This window comes from Ixodes scapularis, unplaced genomic scaffold (genome assembly GCF_016920785.2).
Source record: "Ixodes scapularis isolate PalLabHiFi unplaced genomic scaffold, ASM1692078v2 PGA_scaffold7__128_contigs__length_106722199, whole genome shotgun sequence".
In the NCBI taxonomy this organism is placed as follows: Eukaryota; Metazoa; Arthropoda; class Arachnida; order Ixodida; family Ixodidae; genus Ixodes; species Ixodes scapularis.
In genome coordinates, this window is record NW_024609882.1 from 23,796,018 (window position 1) to 23,818,621 (window position 22,604).

Here is a 22,604-nt window from a genome sequence, read left to right on the forward strand (position 1 = left end):
GTACTAGATGCCTTAAGGCCTACCCACTATTTTCTTTTAATCAGCCAATAAGAACTCGGCATTCTGACGTCATCGCAACCCCTATGCAAGAAGCAGACGAACTTGCTCTCCCATACACGAAGTTTACGTTGGCGGTGATCATCAAAGCTTGTTTGTTTAGAGCTAACCAGACATGTACGCGACGCGTTACAAGTAACAAGTTACTTCTACCTCGTTACTATTTTCGATAACGAGTGATGTACTTAGTTACTTTTTTTAGAGAAGGAACGAGTAACGTATTTAGTTACTTTTAGGGCCGAGTAACGAGTAACGGTATCTCGTTACTTTTGAGGTGTACAACACCGCTTAAACGGCCTTGTTTTTATTCTAGCCTGAGTACGCCTCTATTGCGACAAAGACAGATGGGCAACCCGAAAAACAACTAAACAGTATGACAGTACAGCGACGTATATCGCTGAACACGTCAGTCGAACAGTTCGACTGAAGTGTCCAGCGATAAACGTTGATCTACTGAACTCTACAGCTATACTTCGTTCCAGCTTTCGTCCGAGCGCAGCCAAAGGCTGCGCTCGGACGAAAGCTGGACGGTTCGCAACTTCGAAAAGAGCATTCCTACGCACCACAAAGTTGTCCGCAAAAGTAACATTTTTTTTTTTAAATAACTGCTTTGTGCGTAAACATTGCACAATATTCCAGATGTGTACTGCTGAGAATGATTTGCAACTAAAAGAATTAAATATCTTAAGTTTATGTTTTTATTAATATAGTATGTAAATGAATGCTGTTTGGTGAAAACACGTACATTCACTGGCAACACGGCTGCAGCGCTCAGTTTTTCTGTGTGATTTCGTTGCAGTAATGGCCGAATCATGTGCTTCGCTGCTTTCCTCACCGAGTCGCTTCAAAACGTACTTTCGGAAAGGCGTGTTTGGACATCAGGCGCGAGAGGTCGTGATGAATGTCTGCTTTCAAATTCGGCAGGAGACTCCGGCCACGTCGTACCGCGAATGCGCTGTAAACAAGAAAAGCGTCCGGGCCACTACAAATCACTGATACGCGGCGAAATCAGGGCACCCCTTTACCTGCCGATCACATTGAACACCGAGAAGCTGGTGGAAAGGACTGCGCCTCGACCCCTGGTATGTCCAGGCAATACAAGCAAACATCAACAGCCGGGTTAAGGGGCGCCACGCAACGTGTACTTACATCTCGAAGCTATGCCGAACAGGTGGAAAGCTCGGACACACGCCAGTGGCCAGCCTACGTGCTGAAATCCCCTGTGACTAAATTTCAGGACGTAAAAGGGCACTTTTTAAACCTGTAGCAGACGATACCGTTGATATACCCGCAGCACACGAACTACTCGACGAGCGCGGACGGCGCGGACGACCAGGGCGCAGCGGAGTGATACAAAAGTGCAGGCGAAATCGCGTGACCTATTGCCGGCGTGTGATAGGCTCCGGCCACATGTAGCTTTGACTTCGCTCGGACGAAGCTGAAACGAAGCATAGGAATGTCCTCCACCCAGCGAACACAATACGGTTCGTTGGTTGAACCTTCTAGACCCGGATACGGACCAAATGTAAACTCGAAGGTTGCGAACACGGGAAGGCAAATAACCCTTTATCCGCTGTCCTGAATGAAGGCACAGTTCCCGAAGATTCACCAGCTCTTCCTGAAGCACAACATTGAATTTCCTTCGAGCGCGTCGGTAGAACGACTCTTCAGCGTCGCCGGAGATGCGTTTTCAAGGAAGCGGGGAAGCATAACTGATAAAAGCTTCGAGAGGCAGCTGCTGCTTCAGTGCAACGATTACTGAAAAGAAAACAAGAAACCATAAACAAAAAAACAGTTATGTATTTGGTCGTCAAAGTAACGTGAAAAGTAGCTCGTTTCTTTTGAGGTAACTCACGCGTTACTTTTGAGAATCGGTAACGAGTAACGTACTTGGTTACTTTTTGAGCGAGTAACGGTATTTAGTTACTTTTTTGGGGTAAAATGTAAATGTCTGGAGCTAACGGAACGTAGAACTAAACTTAGCACACCACGAAAAACGCAATGTTTATATTACTCTGCGTATCTTTCTTTAGTCTAAATTTCCAACTTGGTGGTGTCTAAAGCAAGCGCAATTTGTAATTTTAAAAATGAGGTCCGTGTTTGTTTGTTTTTGTTGTTTTTTTGTTTTTTTTTTTTGCAGTAAATTGTTTTAGGTTTAAATATTTCAAGAATCGTTTGGTAACGAAATTAAATATTCGCACTTTACCACAATCGTTTTTATTTACCAATAATTAAACTTGTTTTTTAGTGTAGCAGGCAGTTGGCATCTGACTCACGAAATGTATTTAAGCAAATAATATGTACTGCATGTATAAATCTTTTAAAGGCCCATTTTGAGATTGTATATCCTCACCCGGACTTGGTCGAAGTTCGGTTTGAGTAATCTTGCAGTTGGACCAACCATGCTGCAGAAATGTACTACGCCACTTGAGCAGTTAACTGCGTGTAGTAGAGGCCAGACATTTGTGTATTCTAGTGTAACCTTCGACTATTTTTTTGTAAAAATCAAGTTACGTACATCGAAGTCCTCCTTGTTTCAAGAGGATTGAAATAAATTTCAGTTGCAACAGAACATTGAACATTTATTAGACACATACATTTCGGGAAAGCCCAACTTCTCGTAATTAACGACTGACCGAGAGGTTTCTAAAAACTAATTCAATGGGAACAAAAACTTCGAATATCGTCCAAAAGATATTCACAACAGTTTAATATGACTATAATATTTGCTCTATTAATATGAGCATAGCTATCGTAGATAGCAGATAATAATTTAGGAATCCTTTAATTACGTGGCAGTGCCGCTCAAAAATACAAGGTTTGATATGGTGCATACTAAACGTAGACTCCCTAACATTAGCTTATGTAAAATTGTATCTAAGAGTGCTACAAAACATGTTCTCAACCGGCAGGATTTTTATGTTCATTTGAATTCTAAAGCAGAATATCTTTCTTTTACACTTTCTTATTGTGCGCTACCGTCCCGTTGTCAAGACCTTCCCACTGCCGCTCTTATTTCTATTAGGAAACCAACCGTAATCTGCATATCTCCTACCCTGCCCCCCCTCCCCCCCCCCCCCCCACACACACACACACTACCATCGGGCACCTTTAAAGTTTATGTTGGACTGTAATTTTTCCGCAGCTTCGCTTTCAACCACAATTCTAATTAATGACAAGATCTTTTTTTTTTATTGCGTCAGGTACGTAAGCCAAATATAGAATTCCCTGGAGTAGAAAGGACCGCAATTAAAACACAAGTGTCGCTTTCCGTTCTTTTTTTTTCTTTTTTTTTCAGCAGGTGTGGAGACTTTTTTTACCGTTTCGCGTTCACTCTTTTCTTGCTTTTCAAACAGACAATCGCGTTGGTAAGGAGGTGTTCTAAAGGAAAAATTTCAGGAGTGTAGAGCCGTATTCTAGTTTAAACATTTTATGTGTAATCCATTTTTCCGCACGAGTCCATCTCAACACACGTTCAGTGCGAGGAACTGCAAAGGGAATTAATTGGCTTTTATTTATTAAGCTGTATTGGTAATTTCGTATTAAATACCTGTAACAACGAATTTCCTTCTAAAAATACAAAAAATCCCCGAAAGAGTTGAGATATTAATTGCCCTTATAGCTTTTTTCAAAGAGACAATTCCATCTGATGTCTGAGTATGTGTCAATTTTTAAATAAATTCATTGTCTTAAAATACTGCCAGTAATTATAACAATAATAATATTAAAACAAATTGTGCATTCAGGGTCAGTAATCAGCTGCTTTGCGGCAGATGATTGAGTCGCTGGTGGCATCTTGCTCAAACGAAAAATGGGGTCGCCATTGGTATTTCTCTAAGCAGTGCATAATGATGCAGATATTATTAATAAATTAGGTGTAATCGCATAAATTATCTTATATCTACACCGACGATCAGTGAATCAGCGTTGTCTGTTTACAAGGTTTGGTCATCCAAAAAACGTCCAGTAGACTCCTGACAGATTTAGGACGCAGAAAACTCGAACTTGCTTTTCTTTTAAACATGGTTAAAGATGCGCACAAAAAGACAAGGACTGAGAAGAGAAATACGTAGAAAACAGACAAGCACACAGTCACAACAACTCAGATGTATTTGAAGAAAGAAAAAAAGAAAGAAGTAAATCCGGCAGATTCAGCTTGAGCGAAGGTAACACAGGAACAGGGGCACTCGAATTTAACCACGCGAAAAAGATTTTAAAAAAGAACTCGCTTAATTGAGCATTTTATTACACTCTTTATTTTATTTTTATATATCACAAATATAGGTAATGAAAACATATCATGAAAAATTACTTTGAACCTTCAAGGCACTGTCGTATTTTGGCATTATACTAAGTGGACATTTAGGTTAAACTCACATTGTCACGAATGACAAGGTGACGTAACAGAGAATAACGGAGGAAACTAAAACTTGTGTCCAAAACAAAAAGGAAACAGAAGAAAACAATAGAGCGTCTCGGGCGTCGAAGTCGGCATAACAGCAGGATCGAACGCTGGGGCGAGACTGCTTGCGGCTTGGCACGCGAAGCCTCTAATGTACACGCGTGGGATTCTGGAACAATCAGCGTAGAAGGTTCGGCGCGTAGAGCATTCGGACCTCGAACAGGCAACAGGATTCTCGAAATTACCAGAACACTAAATTGCAAGAATTAATAAAAAAAAATCGCGTCGCTCGCAGGAATTGAGTGCTGGCTCTTCGCGTGGGAAGCACACACGATAACCGTTAGGCCACGGCCGCGCTGCCTGGTTGGCCAGCTGCGCGCGCGGCAATATTAACGAGCTTTACGGATGTGCGAGTTTAAACTAAAATTTATATATCTCTGTATATTGTAACTGCTTCAAGTGAACAACATGAAGCTCTTTGAGTAAAGTTTCTTCGGAGGCACGAGAGCATCAGAAACAAGTTTTTAGAAATATATATTCAAGGCATTAGACATTTTCTACTCGTTAACTGGGACCACTAAGTAAAATGAATGGCCACGAAGCATTATCTTATTAAGGACCCGCCCGGTTTTATGCATGTACTTGAGCGCTTCTTCTGTTTCTTTTTTTTTCTGACCCTGACAAAAGTACTTAGCGTTTCCAGGCAATAACAAATTGCTTCGTTTCTAAAACAAAAATCAATAAATTAAGATGTACGACCATAATAAGTATTGGATATAAACATTTACGTATGATAAATTTTCGGAGATCTTCAATAAAACGCTTTTAATTACTTTCACGCAATTATAAAATCTGACAACGTTATTTATGAACGGAGGTACAGTACATTTTTGACGTTACCTTGAATTTAACAAAAACTCCTAAAAATCTAGAATCAATCTTTTTTTTTACGAGACAAGCTTGTTTTCTTTTGTGCTGCTTGACAGATTACACAGTTTTTGTGGTCCCACTGTTTTTTGTTTTTTTCATTATTAACTGTAACGATACAAACTAATATCCTTGGTATGAAAAAAAGGCATTCCTCGAGGAACCCAATTTCAGAACGCAGAAAAAACAACTGGCGCAAAAGTGTCACTTTAGATTATAATTTATACCATAAAGAGCGCCATTTTCTATTATTTCTGATAAAAAAGACTAAAGAAAAGCAATCTTCGCGCATAAAAAAAACAACTTTTTTTTCCGCTTTATTTAGGTTGCTGGTCAAACCGAGACGCTGGTCAAACAGAAATGAAGGAAAGTAATCCCAGAGCCTTCAAGTATGAAGACATAAAAACACTAAATCCTACCCCCCCAAATAGCATTAAATACAAACAGACTCCTTTCCTCCACTTTTAGTCAGTTTTTTGTCGGAGGATACAGTGCAGCTAACCTTGTGAGTACAAAAAAAAAAAAGAAACACCCACAAAACGAACATTTTTGCCAATTTCCACGTAAAAACTACGAGTTAATCCTAGCTCAAAGTAAGTAGATAAAAATCAGTTTATCATTATTTATTTATCTTGGTGTTTTTTGGTTTTTTTATTTGCTTTAGCTTTTGCGGTCGCACTGTGCGAAACTACCAACAAACACAAATTTTCATTAAAAAAAAGCCAAAGCAGAGTAAAAAAAGGATTAAAAGGAATGTGTTAAAATTTCACTCACGTAAAATATAAAATTTTCGTTCAAAAAAGTCGTTTTATTTTTAAAGGGACAGTTGAGACGCGTGATATATATTAATGGGCGTTGTTTATCTGACTGTAAAGAAAGAGAAATAGAAAGACAAAATCGCGGTTTCAGAGTTTTAAAAATAAAACGATGTGGAAGTTGCCTCCGGCAAGAAACCACGATTGAAACAGGGCGTGGGACACCATGACACGCGTGTTGACGCTGAAAAACTGTGTTCCAAGGCGCTGTCAGCTGAGGATAAGACGCTTGCAACCAATCATGACATCAACACGGGGTCCATTTTCTTTGTTGCTGTTACACAACACCCCCTTAATTTTGACATCGTCAGTTTGGAAGAATGCGGTTATAAATCATGCAGAAGAAGTAAGATTGTTAGATGAAAATAACTGCTTTTATCGGCGTCGAGTTATAGTTGAGAGATGGTACATATATTTGGAAGTCCATTTTTGTATGTGTGCAATACAAAAAAAAAGAATTATCTTATCTCATGCTCGTGTTCTTACAGTGATTCTAATAAACTTTTTTTTCCTCGCAAGGACGACACCAAGCGGCGAAAGCGCGAACTACGATTGCTGTCAGGAAGAGGCATTGCGCTACCTCTACTCTGCCTCCGCGACTCGTCTGAGTCACGGGACAGGTAGGAGAGGTAGCGCAATTCCTCTACCAAACGCCTACTGTAGTTCGAGTCTTCGTCGCTGCATGAGGGGGGGCTTGAGCATGCGAACAACTCTCTTTGAAAATATGCATTCTAAGAGGTAATACATTGATGCCTATTTTTTTTCTTTTTGAGTGTTGTGTGTGTGGGCGTGTGTGGAAGGGGGGGTGCCTGCCAATAATATCGCCACTGGCACTCATCTCGTTAGCGCTATCGACAAACAGCTGGAAGATATAACACCCGAATAAACTGTTTTGAGAAGCAGGGCGCGCCATCTCATGGCGTGCGCGAGGAGACCTGGGAATGTTGAGAGCTGTTCCGCTTTCATTTCTTCGCCTTTGTCGTTGTGACGTTACGATTTCCTGTTTTCTTTGCACACACTGTTTTTATGCCGGCGAACTCTCCAATTGGTTTGGTACCGCGTAACCATGTGGCCTTGTTACTGAGGTGACGACATTTCGTACGTCACTTGTACAAGTGGGAGGTGAACTATGTATACCGAGGGGAATTTTCTATTAAAAAAAAAGACCGTTTTGACGAAGCATTTTTTTTTTAGAGAGGCACAGCAAAATTAACAATCTCTTGTTACTTTTAACTTTGTCACGATTCGTACATCATCTGACAAATTAAAAAACTCGGGGTAGTCAGCCCTCAATAGTCGTAAAAGCATACGCCCCACTTTATTAACTTCGACTTTGTTTTGTTTACTTTGCAGGGTCTGAGATACGCCGAGGCCCCAGTGGGAGATCGACGCTGGCGCCGTCCCGTCAAGGCCAGCCCGGAATCCTGCGGGGCTGGACGACAAGCGGCCATCTTCGGTTCCCCGTGTCTCCAACTCAACCCGGTCACGAAAAAGTTCGAGGGTTCCGAAGACTGCCTGTTCGTCAACGTGTGGACGCCGCGCATCGACGTTACCGTGAGAACTCTTCAGAAATCGTCTGCATTATATGCGGAGAGCGAGTCGTCTGCATCTTGCACAGGAGTGACAGTGACGTCAGAAGGACGCCGAGCTCTCATTGGCTGATTGAAAAAATAGCGGGTAGACCTCAATGCCTTGAGGTCTACCCACTATTTCTTTTTTCATCAGCCAATCAGGGCTCGGCGTTGTTCTGACGTCTCCGCCAGTCCTGTGCTCTCCACATTCGATTAACTCGGAGACTTGCAGAAAGTGTTGCGAAGGAGCTGGCCAAACGCTGTATGCGACTCTGTAAATGACGTCATGATCTTACCTGACGTCATGGCGTCACGTGGCGTCATAATGTCAAGTGACGTCGGGGTCGCCCGCCATGACCTTGAAGTGAAGGTCATCGTGGGCGTTGTGACTTATTTTTACCTCGACCCGTGTATATCGGCTCAGCGTGACACTCGAGCATGATGGGATCGTTTTTCTTACGAAACCTAGCCCTATAACACATTCTGCGGCAAAAGAATATTGCACAACGTGACTGCGTGGCGTACAGCTCCTCGGCGAATACCGATGTCACGGATTCAAATCACCGGCCGATATTAGAATGTTTTAGGGAACCGTTTTTCAAACACCCCATACGGTACGACGGGCCCTCCGGTACAAAGTGCGCATGCGCGAGTCTTCTGTGGCAGCGCATGCGCAGTTCGTACCGCAGGGCCCATCGCACCGTATCGGATGTGCCAAAAATGGTTCTCTAAAACTACCTATTTCCGATTCTAAGGCACAACGGTATATGTGTGTAGGTGCAGCTTAACGGCAGCACGTGGATGCACTTCAGCTATATCTAAATTATTACCCACTTATTTTGTGTTCTTTTTTTTTTAACCATTCGGTGGTTGGAGAATACTTTCATAGTTAACTTTATAAAAAGAAACATAGCTTTCGGCTAAAATTAGATAAAAAGAAACTCCTCTCTTCTTCGCAAGAAACGGTGTTCAATAATTAAATCTGCATTTGAGTTCCTGCTGTTTCAATTACGTGCTGGCTAAGTAAAATTTGAAGACTTGACTAGCTAACGATTGCGCATCCAAATAAAAATTTAAAAAAGTGTTTTCTAAAATAGTTGGCGTAACTAAAATATTTTGAATATTTTTGCGAAGTTGTAACGGCTTCCCGTAAGGAAGAATTGATATGACTCACCAACGATACATTGTTTCTTCAGTGGGTTTTATATTAACATAATACGTTTGTGCTTCACAAATTTAAACAAGTTTAATGAAAGAATCGTTTTCCTTCGGAAACAGTTAAACGGGAAATTATACAATTTTAACTTTTCCCATTGCCAATTTGCTGTTGCCCCGATGTTCAATAGCTGCTTGAGCGCGCCATTCGTTTTCTAACCCACGAAATTCGCAATCGATTCTACGTTATTCTTATTTTTATCTGAAAATATTTCTGGCCTCCAGCTAATGTTTGGTTCTTTTTTGTTTAAATCAAGTTCCTCTTGGCGGTTTGGTGTCTGATGATACGAGGCATAAAAGAAGCGCAGCATTTTCTTGCTGTCTATTTCGCTGTAACGATATCGGCCGTGAATGGGCTTACAATACAAACTTCACTTAGTTCATTGTTCTTCCCCAACACTTATACCATTCTTTTTTTTTTTCTTGATGTGGTTTTTTTCCTTACATTGGAGGAGAACGCAGAATGAATGAGTAATCTTTAATTAATGCTGTCTTTATTCGAGATAAAAGTGTTATTTATGTATTGATTCTTTCTTTCTTTTTGGCGGAGAATGAAAAATTTTTTCAAATAAACACATCGTGTATGAGGGAAATAAGATAAAAAGTAGACAGAGTGGGAGATATTTTAGAGTGAAAATGAAAAAAAAAAACACACGAAGGATTAAAACCTTAAAACGATGCTTACAGAACGAGAAAGATATTCAAAGAGAGCAAATAGCCGAGCAAGACAGAAATTCAAGCGGAAAAAAAAGAGAAAATCGTAGAATATAAAGACAACTATTGTGGTATAGTATGCAGAACAGTGAAAAAAATCCGTTGGAAAGTTGGGAAAGTTAGTGGTACGTATGATTAACAAAAAAGTAAAACAGCGCCAAAAAAAAATCGTAGGATGTTGTCACGGTGCAGAGACGCACAAGGACTAAAATACGCAGATATGTGAATAAAAAAAAAGAAAAATAAATAGCGAAAGAAACATACTTCTACACTTGGTTATATGAATAAAAAAGAAAGAATCAAGAAACCACGTTTTGTCCTGGCGTAAAAAAACAACAAAAACTATAGGGGGGACACGGAGACATGAAAAGAGGCGATACCCCTCCGATAAAAGCACTTTTCGGACCCTTCCTCCGATAGCTCCCGCTCGTCTGGGTCCCTACCTCCGCGCCACTTCCCTCGGCCTCGTAAACTGTAGGCGGCAAACACGATAAACACCGAAACACGGCGGGACAACGGAAGATCCGAAGAGATAAGGGAAGAAGAAGGGCGTGACATCATCCCTGACACCGAAACCAACTCTGTAGAATTCAAAGCTCGGATCCCTTCTTGTCACTTACCTCCGCCCCCCCCCCCCCCCCTTTCCCACACCCCTCCACCCACCGACTCCTATTTTCTTTTGGGTTGTTTCTTTTGTTTTTTTCGGCTCTTGGTTTGGAGCGCTTTTAGGTCTGTAAAACCGTTTGCTACAATTTCGTTTGTTATTCGACTCGCTATAAATGCACCTCCATCCCTGCACTCCAGGAGAAGCTTTGGACTGGGTTGCTTCAAACGTTTGTTTTGTTTCTTTTGTCCGTGTTTATTTTATTTGCAGCCCCTACTGTGAGAGCGCATGGTATTGGGGTAACGGCTGGGTACACAGCGGCAAATGCACTTTCTTGTTCCTCCCTGGGATGCCGGTGTAAAGACAAGCACTTACAAGTCGGACCACTTTTTTCTTCTTTGTTTTTCCCCCCAGGAAGAAAAAAAAAAAACATTCTTCGTGTTCCCCGCGGAAACATTTTAATAGAAATAACATTTATACGTATGAACATAGCGCGACTGGTATGCTTCTTTACCCTGAACGCGACACGTATTTCTAGTTTTCTTCCCGTTTTGTTTCCTAAATCTCTCTGTGTTTTTAAAGCTTAAAAGTAAAGTTAAAAAACATAATCTGGTACACTAGTCACCTAGACCTTCAGGCGCCAACTGGGGTTACTTCTGCAGCGAGTCAGGGTGGTACTGAATATATTTTTGATAATGTTAATTGTAATTCATACCAAGACTGAAAGTAACGAGAACTGAATTTTTTTTATAATGCTGAAAAAAAGTGAGCGCGCAGGCGAGCTGCTGAAAAGTTTATATAATTTAATTTAAACTCTTGCAGATTAAATTTAAATATACCTTTTTTTAAGCCCGTTCGAGATCATATTGCCCGACGCTACGATTAAGTTTGGTGTATGTTTCCGCCCTCTCTCCCTCTCTCTCTCTCTCTCTTTGTTACAAAAGCGCAAGATTAAATTCTAATGCGCAGTTAGTTTTACAGGGTTGGATGCGATATATGACACCGACAGAAAATATAGCAGCTCTTTGCTATTCTAAGTTTAAGATTCTGTTGGAGTTCTGCTACTCTGTGTTCATCCTGCGCGCTAAACTAAATAAGTTAATAAAACAATTTAATAGCTTCAACCGGCGTTACAGTCTCGCATCAGAAACACGTCGCAACATAAGATAAAAGAGAGAAAACACAAAGCCCATTGAGTATCAGCTGCGTGGATACTAATCAAAATGCCCTCAGGGTTTGAACTAAAAGGGTTTAATGAGAATGTTTTTGAGTACCTTTTTCTTTATATGGTGCCTTGCTTTTTTGAAACTTCTCAAACACGCCGGTATACAATCTAACACCGAAACGCACTTCTTCATAAGAGGCACTTGGGTGTTCGCTCATTTAAAAGTTTCAGAACACGGCTCTTTCGAATACGCTTAATAATTAATCAGTAATTAAGTCGCGTATAAATACACGTCGATGTCGATGCATTTTCGGCACGCAGCAGCAGCAACCTAGGTTTCAATGTAAACATAACTATCAAGAGAAAGAAAGAACGATAGAAACGCTATTGTTTCCTGCTATGGTCATTTGAAAACATGCTATATCGCGGTCAAATTTCTCCGTAGAAAAGTTTAGAAAAAGAGTCGTGTAGCGATGAATTCATTAAAAACCCGGTGCATAAAAGTATTGCCAGCATCTTGTTTCCGAGCATGCGCATACCGAAACGACAGAAACTTTTTTTTTTTTTTGTTCTTGCATAAGGGTGCGACAAAGGTTAATTGGGCATGTTCGAAGTCTGCCGCTGGTGTGTCTCCGGAACACCCATCACCTAGAGGCGTAGGGTTGCCTCTAGAGGTAAGAGACGAACAACAGGCAATCGTACTCAAACGCGTGCGTAGAAAATATGAAGAATATTAACCTAGTGCCGAAGCGCTAGAGAGGCAAATACTCATCTCCTTTTCCGTCTGAAATCATTCCGCTCATTTTTGTGCGTGTAGAAACAGTCCCCCCTCCCTCTTCGATAACGTGCGCGGGTTAAGGTCGTATATATTAACGTTTGACAAGGATCGCGTTTGCATGAAATAAGCCCGAACAAAATTCCAACCATAGCTCTGTTGTTGTTGTTGTTGTTTTTTTTTTTTTTGTTTTTTTGGAGCGCAGCTTTTAGGCCTTTGTTTCCGACTGGAGCGGCGTCGCCGTCGTTATCGGCGTAAGCGCGCGTTGCATTATGGGACGCTCCCCATAATGACGTCCCACGTGACGTCACTTGTGACGTCACGAGTGTGTGATTTTCCACTAAATTTGGCAGGAAATGCTTCCGCTAAATTTAGCGGGGAAATATTATCCTCATGACGTCACACGTGACGTCGAGTTTGACATCATTCGTGACCTCACGTGTGACGTCACGAGGGTAAATTTTTCCACTAAATTTAGCGGAAAAACTTTCTCGCTAAATAAAAAATTTACACTAAATTTAGCGAAACGATTTCCAGCCAAATTTAGCGGGAAAATGTTACCCTCGTGACGTCACGTGGCCCTCCCCTTTTTCACCTCAAAAGCTGCGCTCCAATTCGGCATTACAGAGAAATGTAAAGGTCTTCCTTTTTTTAAATATGATTTAGAAATAACTAAAAACAATAATTGATGTTCTTAGTTTCAAACATTGTCCTTCGTGCTTCGTGTAGGCCGCTTTCTCTGCTCAAAAAGTTTTCAGAAAATTATTACATCGGCAAAAGTATTCCTTAACAAGTAATCAGCTACACAACCAACGTGTCTCTCTCTTCGCCATTCCCCTTCCTTTTCCTCTCTTCACCAGCAAAGTGCCGGTGATCTGTGGCCTTTAACTTTTCGCAGAATGGCCACCAAGAGTTTTCTCTGCCGTCGCAATGTTGGCCGATCTAGAAGCAAGCTCCATCTCAATCCTCGTTTCCTTCGATTTTCTTTTTTTTTTTTAGTCCCGATGTTATTCTTTTTCTTTTTTTAGCGTCCCATTTATTCTTTGTTGGGGAGCGAGATAGCATTCGGGGAGCTCCATTTCCATCCAATGAGTTTCCACACATCGTGGACGTGTGGTGTGGCAATCGCGGTTTCCCAATGCTGGGATCAGATGCGGCAGGTGGCGCGAGTTATAACCCGATTTAAAAAGAAAACGTACAGCTCTCTCGTCCACCCACGTCTCGGTCTGATGCCATTATCGATAGGAACAAATCGTTTCGGACGTTAGAATTACCTTCATTTGATTGATTTATTTTCTCCCGTGCTGAAGAAAGCAACAAAAAAAGTAAGAGAATGTCATACATGGTTTGCTTCGATGATTTTTAAAACCGAAATAACTCGAGGATTTTATTTTATGATAATTAACGCAGCGTTAGGACTTTGTGGTAGTTTTTAATGCGAAAAATAGCAAGGATAGCTTTTGAGGTCCATACTCATTATTATAACAGAAAACGCTGATGACTGAAAATTCTAATCTTATTGTTTACCTATTTTTTTTATTCACCGCAACTATCGGGCACGCATAAATACGTGTTTTCTGCTGCGGCTACTGAAAGAGGAACATGTAGCAGCCGAGTTATTGGTGCTACCGAAACAATAAAAAAGAAGCACGTCGGCGCGCGCAGACAGAACGAGACACCACGAGCTTCAAGATTTGGCGATTGAGCGGCCCGACGGATATGTCGAACGATGTCCACTACAGTTTCCTTTCTTTTGAAATATTTTACATAAAATATGTTGGGTGCTATATTCCTGGTTCCAACAAACTTATTAAAGTAGCAAGAAACAACACTGCCGCTATAGATATTGTGGGTCGCTCTATAATACTGCCCTCCAATCCGTCTTCGCCTGGTCCGCCCAGCCAAGAACTCACACGTTTGAAAAGATGTGAGAGAACAATTTACTATTCCTTGGTTCTAGACCACGTCTTCCGCGGGGCTGGCTCGGTCTCGTATAGGGAGTATTCACTGGCGGCCATATCCGTGTGCGCTGCTGCTGAGCGCGTGCTGACGGCGAGCTTCCGCGGTCCTTTTGGAGCGTGCATTTAGCACCATCAAGGTTGCCGGTCTTAGCAGGCTATTAATGTGAGCTCGTTCTGAGCATGCTGTCTAAACATCGCCCTCAAATATGGCGTCCAGTGAATACCTCCTATTCCGCCGAGTCGTTCAAGGCTTGCTCCGTTGCGACCGTTCCTGTTCGCTCCTCGTCTCGCACTTTTTCCAACACCCGCTGATAACCTTGTTACGCCAGCGTTCCAGGTGTCAAATGCTGTTCCCGCAATTTTTTCGACACACCCTGACAATCTCTTCCGCCAGAATTCCCGGTCTCAACTGCTATGACCGCAATACTTCCGACACCCGCTGACAAAAACCCATCTGCACTCTGAGCCTCCACAAGCGCATACTTGCTCACCGCATCACCCCAAGCCTAAATGCGAAATCTCTATCTTAAATCCTAAATCCTAATTCCTAATGAAAACAAATCCTAAATCTGCAACGCGTCCTGAATGTTTCCCCTCCTGCCAGTCGTTATCCTGCCTTCCAGCAAACATGCGGTGCCTCTCCTCTGCCTCCGAAGACTACTTTCTTACATCTTACCCACGCTCCTCGCCACCACCCCGGTTGCATCACCTACTCCGAACCGCAATTCTGGGGTGCTCGAGAGAGCGTGTCCTCAACCTCGTTCTTCGAGACCCTTTGGTTCTCGATTCGAGGAGACACCTGCTGAGCTCTGCTATGAGACAAGTCGCCGAAATTTGAGAAGACTTTGTCTCGACGTCGACGGGCATTGTTAGCGTTAGTGAACAACCCGCTCAACGAATCCGTGGGACTCCCTGGGGACGACTAAGAGCACAGGCATACCGACCGGGCCCCACGTCGGATGCGCCATTCGTGGTATTCTTTTGTGTTAAGCTCTATGAATAATCGCCCCCCGATCGGTATGCGCTTCGCTCGTCTCCCAAGGAGCAACACAACACACCTAGAAGAACGCGAATGCGTTTACTGGTACTTCCAGTCGCCCGTCCTGGAAAGTCGGCAGTCGGGGCCCGCCGACTCTGGTTGTCGCCCGTAGTTTAAAGCTCGCAGTCGAAGTACATGTCAAGGCCTGCGGATCGTCCTTCCCACGCCAGCGCTGCCTAGGCTGGCTGTCCCTGGCTATATCATAACCCGAGTATTTCTGCGGAACCACCCCGGGATTGTCATGGCCCAGGCCGGAGTGGCCGTTCCCTCCGGTCATGTTCAGGATCTCGATGGTGGACCGCTCCGAGTATCACCATGGGCCAGACCAGCCAGACCGGCTCCGTCTTTCCTGCCCGGTTCCCAGCCTTGCGAAGCACGCTCTGCCTGGCGCCAGCTTGTGTCTCTTCGGCCGACCGCACTGTCACGTGCCCTCCGCCCCGTCGTCTTCCACCCTCGTCTCCCGCAATCGTTACTTGAGCACATGTATTTCAATCTTTTTTTTTCCAACTCGCACATGAATCTAGAACGGAGAATAAAGGCAGGTTTGCAGAGCACCTTTGGCTTACGTTGCGTTATGTTACAGAAGCTTACGTCTCCTGATATCATGAGTAACCGGGGCATCTGTATTTCGTATGATGCCTGGCAGCCAATTCAAGAAATAGCCTTGCGCGCGGCATTTGAAGCACGAATGTCCCGGTAAGTTTAACGTAACGTGAGGAAACATGAGCAAACGTTCCTATACGACTAGGTTTTAACAACGTAAAAATGTGTGTCGTTAAGTTAACAACGCCTTTTGGTTTCTAAACATTAAAGAAAGAGCCTCCCCAAAAAACTCGGAAATTACTTCAGACGACACGCAAGAAATCGCTAACGCCTCAAACTTCAAATCGGAGCGATTTAGGCCCTTCCGCAAAGCCTGGTTTAATGGTTACGGCGGCAACAATCCGCCCCTGCCGTTCCCACATGACGCAATCCAAGTAAAGGAAAAAAAGTGCAGCAATCTAGGGCGGCGACGGAACAAAGAGCAAGAATCGATTCTGAACTTCAAAGGAACCGGGATCAGGTTGGAAGTACAAACATCAGGCTTATCAATTCCTCCCGATTCCTTTCGAGAAAGTGGTCGTTACGCTTAATGTCGCGTTAGGGGGTATGCTTCGCCAGACGAAGCCGGATGACATGGTGCCTACTTTGCTTTCGAGATTAAGAAACCATAGACATTCGCCTAAATGACCCGCACTTAAAACAACCAGCTCGGAAAATGAACGATTGCTCTTTTTTTAACTGTTTTAGCGGTGCCTTTCTTCATGCTCAATTTGCGAAAGCTGCGGCGCGACCACTGTAGAACATAAATTCCGAATGTTTAGACTTCGCAGTTTTGCAAGATCTTTGTTAGATATTTTGCTTTATATTGCCACTTTTTCCTGGGGTTTTGAACATTGTATTCTACGTGATTCGTTCTCGCTGACTTTGGTTGCCTTTCCTTGCATCTGGTTCGTACGAAGGAAGAAACAGATGCAGAATCGAGTGCTGACGCGGGTGGAAAACACTAAGCTTTGCAAGAATGCGGTGCGGAGTGCACGCATGTTGCTTTCGTTTTGTTCGCTTTTATTTCTACCATTAGTCCGACGTCGTCTTGAACCCAGCGGAGCATGTATTTGCGACCACTTTGTTTTTGTTGGCTCTCTCGGTTAAGGGTTCAAGCTTTTCGAAACCTAACTACTTCGATGCTATGCTTTTTTTTTTTTGCGAGAAGTAGCGAGAGTTTATGCTCGCTCAACAGACGCGGCATGAATAGCCATTATAGTTTTTGGTCGATTAGATACAGTTGCAATTTCACTTTCACTTTACGTGCGCTTTCGAAAGACTTGTAGTTACAATTCCAATGAAGAAGACAAAGCTGTCACGAGAGGCCCGCGAGCTACGGAGTAGTATCGACTCCTGATGTGTTCGAACAGTGCAGTTGTTAATTTGTAAATATAGAAACGAAGCGTTATCTAGGGAAACAAGCGTCTCCATATTGGTGACCTGGTACCAAGTGACACAGGACCTCACCCAGCAACGCGGCTCCCGGGCCCTGCACTCTTAAAAAATGTCTGCGCTTCCACTTACCCGCCAAAACACTCGAAGAGCCAATCTCTGCGATCTTCGAAATCAGCTCAGCGAATGACGAGGCGGAACATCCGTTAAGACCTCAAAATTAAGTCTGCGCTGTGGCACTACGCAACGCAGAGAGTCATGCTTGCATTGCGTTATGCCACAGCGCAGACTTAGTTTTGAGGTCTAAACAGATGTTCCGCCTTGTAATTCGCTGAGCTGGAGATTGGCTTTTTGAGTGTTCTGCAGGTTAGTAGACTCACACGAATTTCTTAAATTGGGCTTTGTACGATGAGCTGAGCTTCGAATCGGCGCTACGCGTCTCGGCGATTCCAGTTGCGCTTCGCTCGTAACCAATTTCAGTTGCGCTTCCCTCGTGACCAATTTGTCTTCTTTCTCAGAAGGGTCACTCCAGACTACGTGCGAACAAATATACACGCGCTTGTTGATTCTGTGGTCAAGGACAGCCTGGAAAACGCAAAGATTGACTTGTTCTGTTCACGTTCCTCGCTTTCTGATTGGTTCTTTGGCGTTCTTATCGGCTAGTGCAGAAATGTTATTGGCCGCTGAGTGATAAGGAGATGCTTGGAACTGACCACGCCCTTGCCTTCTTAAGCTTTTGTTAGAGGTCAATAGCGAAAATTCCTAATTTCGATATTGAGCCCCAGCTCCTAAAGAGGCTGCCAATCAAACACCTAATCAGAGATACGATATTTTCTAGGCATTGGAAACATTGTTTTGGACTGTGAGACCTAAAATAGGTCTCTTTTATGTGAGACCTAAAATAGGTCTCACATAAAAAAACCTAACTCTGGGCAACCAGATTTACTGCTTTATTATTATGCGCACGGACACATATAAATCCAGCAGAACTTCACGTAGCGTTACAGTATGTAACAGTATGTAGCGTTACAGTAGTATTTGAGACTATTGTGTTTGTCCGTCCTTTCTCGCCCCAGTCTTGGGTTTTTTAGTCAAATGTGGACTAGCCGAAACAATGTATGGCTTCTTCCTTTTTACAGCGGAGCTGTTAAGGGCTAGGTTCCCCAGGATCATGTCCGTGCATGTCGACACAAACCTACCTGGACAGCTACCGCCATCTATAAGCGACGGCGGCCAGCACACAACCAGTATAGTTTTCGCCGTCGCCCGTAGATGGTGGCAACATTTCCAGCTATAATAGAAGAATGGATAGTTGGGCACGTTGAGAGAATTCATCGTAGGAAGCAGCGCGAAAAACAGACGACGACGAAGAAGAAGCACATAATGTATCGAGTACAGCTCCGCTGGTCTTCCTTATTCACGAGAGTGGAAAGGCGGAACGTTTTTCTCTCGTTTTACTAGCCTAAATGAAAAGATGCGTGTTTCTAGTTTTTGTGAGCAAGTAGCTCAGGTAGATGACATTTTCTTTTCAGCGGCCTCTGTCATCAGAGGCCGATGGGTCGCACATTTGCGTTAAGTGAGCAGCAGTGCATCGCCTTCCCTCGGGGACGCTTACGACGAACGATCACACTGGTGCTCTTGCGCTCTCTATCGTGAAGCCCTAGAACTGCCTAAACTAGACTGAAGAAACGACGTTGGTGGAAAGGAATGTAGAACGCTCGAGCAGACTCAAAGGCAAATGTGAACCGGCCTTAAGTTATTAATCCCAAGTTCCCACAACCTCATAGAGCGAGTCGTAATTAATCTGCGAAGCGAATTTCCTCTCGGCTGCGTAAGTTATTCAACTTCCCCCGCGAAATCCCTTATTTATTATACCTTATGTGATGAATATTGCGAGCTCAGCAACGAGTATTACATATTTTCAAATACTTCCTGGTTTCTGTCGTAATTGAATTAGAAAAGAAGTTGTCTGTTTACATTTACACTTCAGCGCGATAGTTTCTGAAAGCAAGACATAAGAAGAAAACTTTTTTTTCATTAGTCACGTGTTACTGAACTTTTTCTGTCCAAGTCTCGTCGTACAGTTGTTTTTAATTCATCATTTCACTAAACTCCGTTTCTTTTTTGTTTCAAAATTTCTACTATTACAAGGACTTGCTTCTGCTGCCCAGGTATTGATCAATCTGTCTGGAAACGCTAAATAATAAAAAAAAAACCTTAGCAGTTTTTTGCAAATTTATATACATACTTATGATAACCCCACATAAAGAATGACGTAAACAAAACTTGTGAAGGCTTATTTTTTTTACAGAAAACAGATAGAGTTATTCATGGCGTAGCTTGGCTCGAAATCGCAACCTGGACAAGAACAAAAAGTCAGGTCTCGCTTCCCCTCCGTCTCCGCGCAGAACGCGCTGTGGAGTCAAACCAAGCTTTGGGCGCCTCGTAATTTGCTGAATAGCTAGGCTTTGTGGATATAGTAGACATTGGGGACTTCTAGCAAACCTTTACCGTGTTCCGCGTACCGCACTACCGAAGCCTTTGAAGCCTGTTTTGAAGCACTTCAAAGGCTCCGACAGTGCTAAAAAGGTTCCGAAGCACGCCGGTGAAGGCGCTGTGGGGCAGAGCGAGCCATCCGACGGAAGATAAATAGAATACTTAAAAGCCGTTTTATTGAAGAGCAAACCGACTTGGAGAAATTTGTTTTCTCTGACAAGTCACTAAGGTTAGCAGCTTTCTAGATTACTTCTTTTTTATCTTTTTTTTCTACATCAGTTTTTTTTGTCTCTCTCTGGAATTGCATAATCTCTTCCGTGAACGCCGAAACAAGCAGTGTTTCTCTTTGCGTGGGCTGTAACCCGCGTTGCACTCCGGCACAAAACAGCACTGCTACGTATTTTTCTTCGCGGTATTTGAAGTCCTTGTGAGTATTTTTGTCTTCTCGGCGCAGCTAGCCCATCCACAGAATATTGCATCGCTTCACATACGACGCAAAACAAGAAGAAATAGTCACGCCAACGTGCCCCAAGCTGCATCCTCGCAAAACACTGCCTGACCGGCCTCATGGCCCCGCGATGACTGGCAGCGCCACCCCAGGCCCCTGCGGCAGTATTAGGCCACACAACTACCAGCTCCTATGGAGAGGCCGACGCGGTTGGCACATATCCCAGCTCTAGTACACCCTAGAAGCAGGGTGCAGGAGGATGGCATGGAGCAATGGCGGCTGATGGGACGTCAAATTCAGCCATGTATAAACAAACTCAAATCGCTGACGTCACGGCGCTGCGGGGGCGCTGCTGTCGGCGCTGCGCATGCGCAGACGGTTCACTTGACGCGAGCCTGGTTTCTGCGCAAGCGCAAACGAGGGCTTGTTTGTAAACAGGGTGTTGGTGTTTAGCCGCCGCATTTAGAACAAGATGGCTGCTTCGGGCATTTCTTTGGCGATACAAGTAAGAAGAGCCATCCTTTAGCACTACATCTTGAGACGTTAGAAAAACCGCGAAGTCTGTTTAAACACCGGGAGAAATTTTGAGCTCAGTATTAGCGAGAAATTCAAACTATGCGGGACGATTTGTTCAGCTTGTTTGACACCCCGCGCATTGCCACGGCAATGAACAGGAGGAACTTGGATTGACTGCCAGTTAGCGCGGATGTTTGTAAAAACTGGCACTTTGGGCAGTGCCGTGTATTGTATGTGCGTGTTCACCTTGTGTAGAGAACACGACCTATTGAGCCGGAACAACGTCGGATGCAACCCGAGACATTAGGACAGGAGATGCAAGGGGAGACCCGAGCGGCGAGCCACGGAGGCTGGAAGCAACAGACTGTGCCTGTAGCACACCAAAAAAGACGCTTCTCGTAACACAAACCGATTGTATCGTAAACAGTTAAATACATATATACTCGCATGATCCCAAATTAAGCGGTACATCGCAGAAAGCACACGCAACTGAAAAGCCGCCACGTTCTCGTCAGCGTCGTCGACAACGCGTCCCGTAGCGTCTCACACACAAGGCGACGTAAACACGCGGTAACGCCAAGACGGACGCGTCTCCCTTCAGCTTGTCTGTCGCTTGCGGTGGGCAGAAGAGTATTCACCAACGACGACGTAAACGTGCAGTCATCGTCTCTTAGTGTTACTGACTGAACTACTTCACTCGAGATCTTCGTCACAGTTCCGGCGAGCACTCAAACTTTCAAGCTTGAGTCCTCGTCAAATGATTGTGGCCATTGCCAGAATCGGAGTTGCGAGAATTAGGCATAAGATGGCGCTATACTTGTGGAACTAAACATTACGCCGGGTCGGTATGAATAGCGCCTCACTATTTCTCCTGGTTGGCTTTCTGGCCGATCTGATCTTTGCCCTCGAGAGCACTCCTCTTGGGGTTGAGATATAAATATATATATTTATTATTATTATTATTATTTTGTGTGTGTGCGTGTTTGGAGAAGAGGGGAGGGGGGTATTTCTGCTTAGCGTGATAAAACGTTTTAGCGCGTGTAACATTAAGTGGAGTTCGAGACGACGGCGACAGCCCTAGACTCGGGTTCAAACACGTTCACTGACGATCAATGGAATCGACAAAAGACCGGTGATGTCTAGAGAGGTCGACGACCGGCAATCGAGCATCTGTCACCATTACCGAGTTTTCCGATACCAGAAAAAAAAAAAAAGTAAAAGGGGAGTCGTGGATTTAGAGGTGAGAAGAATCAAAAAGTCTTCCGAACCTAACCGGTTTAGCCAGGTCCCATCAAGGGTGAGAGTCGTAGTGTCGAAACCAAAAGGGGAAAGAAAAGTCATGGAGGTTGCGAACGTGCACTAGAGTTGTAACCGTTTCTTTGCCCTTCGCATTATGTCGCCTTTTTTTTTATTTTTGTATTGTACGTAGTTCGATAAGCAGCACTGAGTTGTATTTCTTTACTGGTGCATAATGCATTATTTTTTCCTTTACTAATACTCCGCCCCTGTGTTCTTCGTGCGTGTGTGTGCGCCCGCGTGTATGTGTAGATGCGTTCGTTCGTGTTTGTACATGCGTGTGTTCGTGTTTGTGTGTGCGCATGCGTGCGTGCGTTCATGTGCATGACCAGTGACTCCTGTGTCCTTCGCTGTTCCCGCAGCTGTCATGGTCACTTTCCCTCGTATGTATGTCTGCGAGAAAGAGTATACATGCAGATGTGTGTGTGTGTGTGTGTGTGAGCCTATGAGCCGAATATGTGTGTTCATCAGAGCGTGTGCACTTGTGTGTGTGTGTGTGTGTGCACGAGGCTCTTCGTGTGACCACGTGTGCGTTACTTGTGACTCCTTCGCCGTTGCCGCAGCTGCCGCGGTCAATCTACCCCTGTGTGTTTGTGTGTGCCAGCATTCTCGTGTTTCCGTGCACG

The 22,604-nt window shown here is 43.7% G+C and overlaps 1 protein-coding gene across 1 annotated transcript in view; it reads left to right on the forward strand.

Annotated features, from left to right (window-relative positions):
- LOC8031753 (para-nitrobenzyl esterase) overlaps positions 1 to 22,604 on the forward strand; it is a 96,006-nt gene that overhangs the window by 50,514 nt on the left and 22,888 nt on the right. The window contains exon 2 of the mRNA XM_029973504.4: positions 7,555 to 7,755. Coding sequence (XP_029829364.4) covers positions 7,555 to 7,755 — 201 coding nt within the window. The remainder of the gene's footprint in view (positions 1 to 7,554; positions 7,756 to 22,604) is intronic.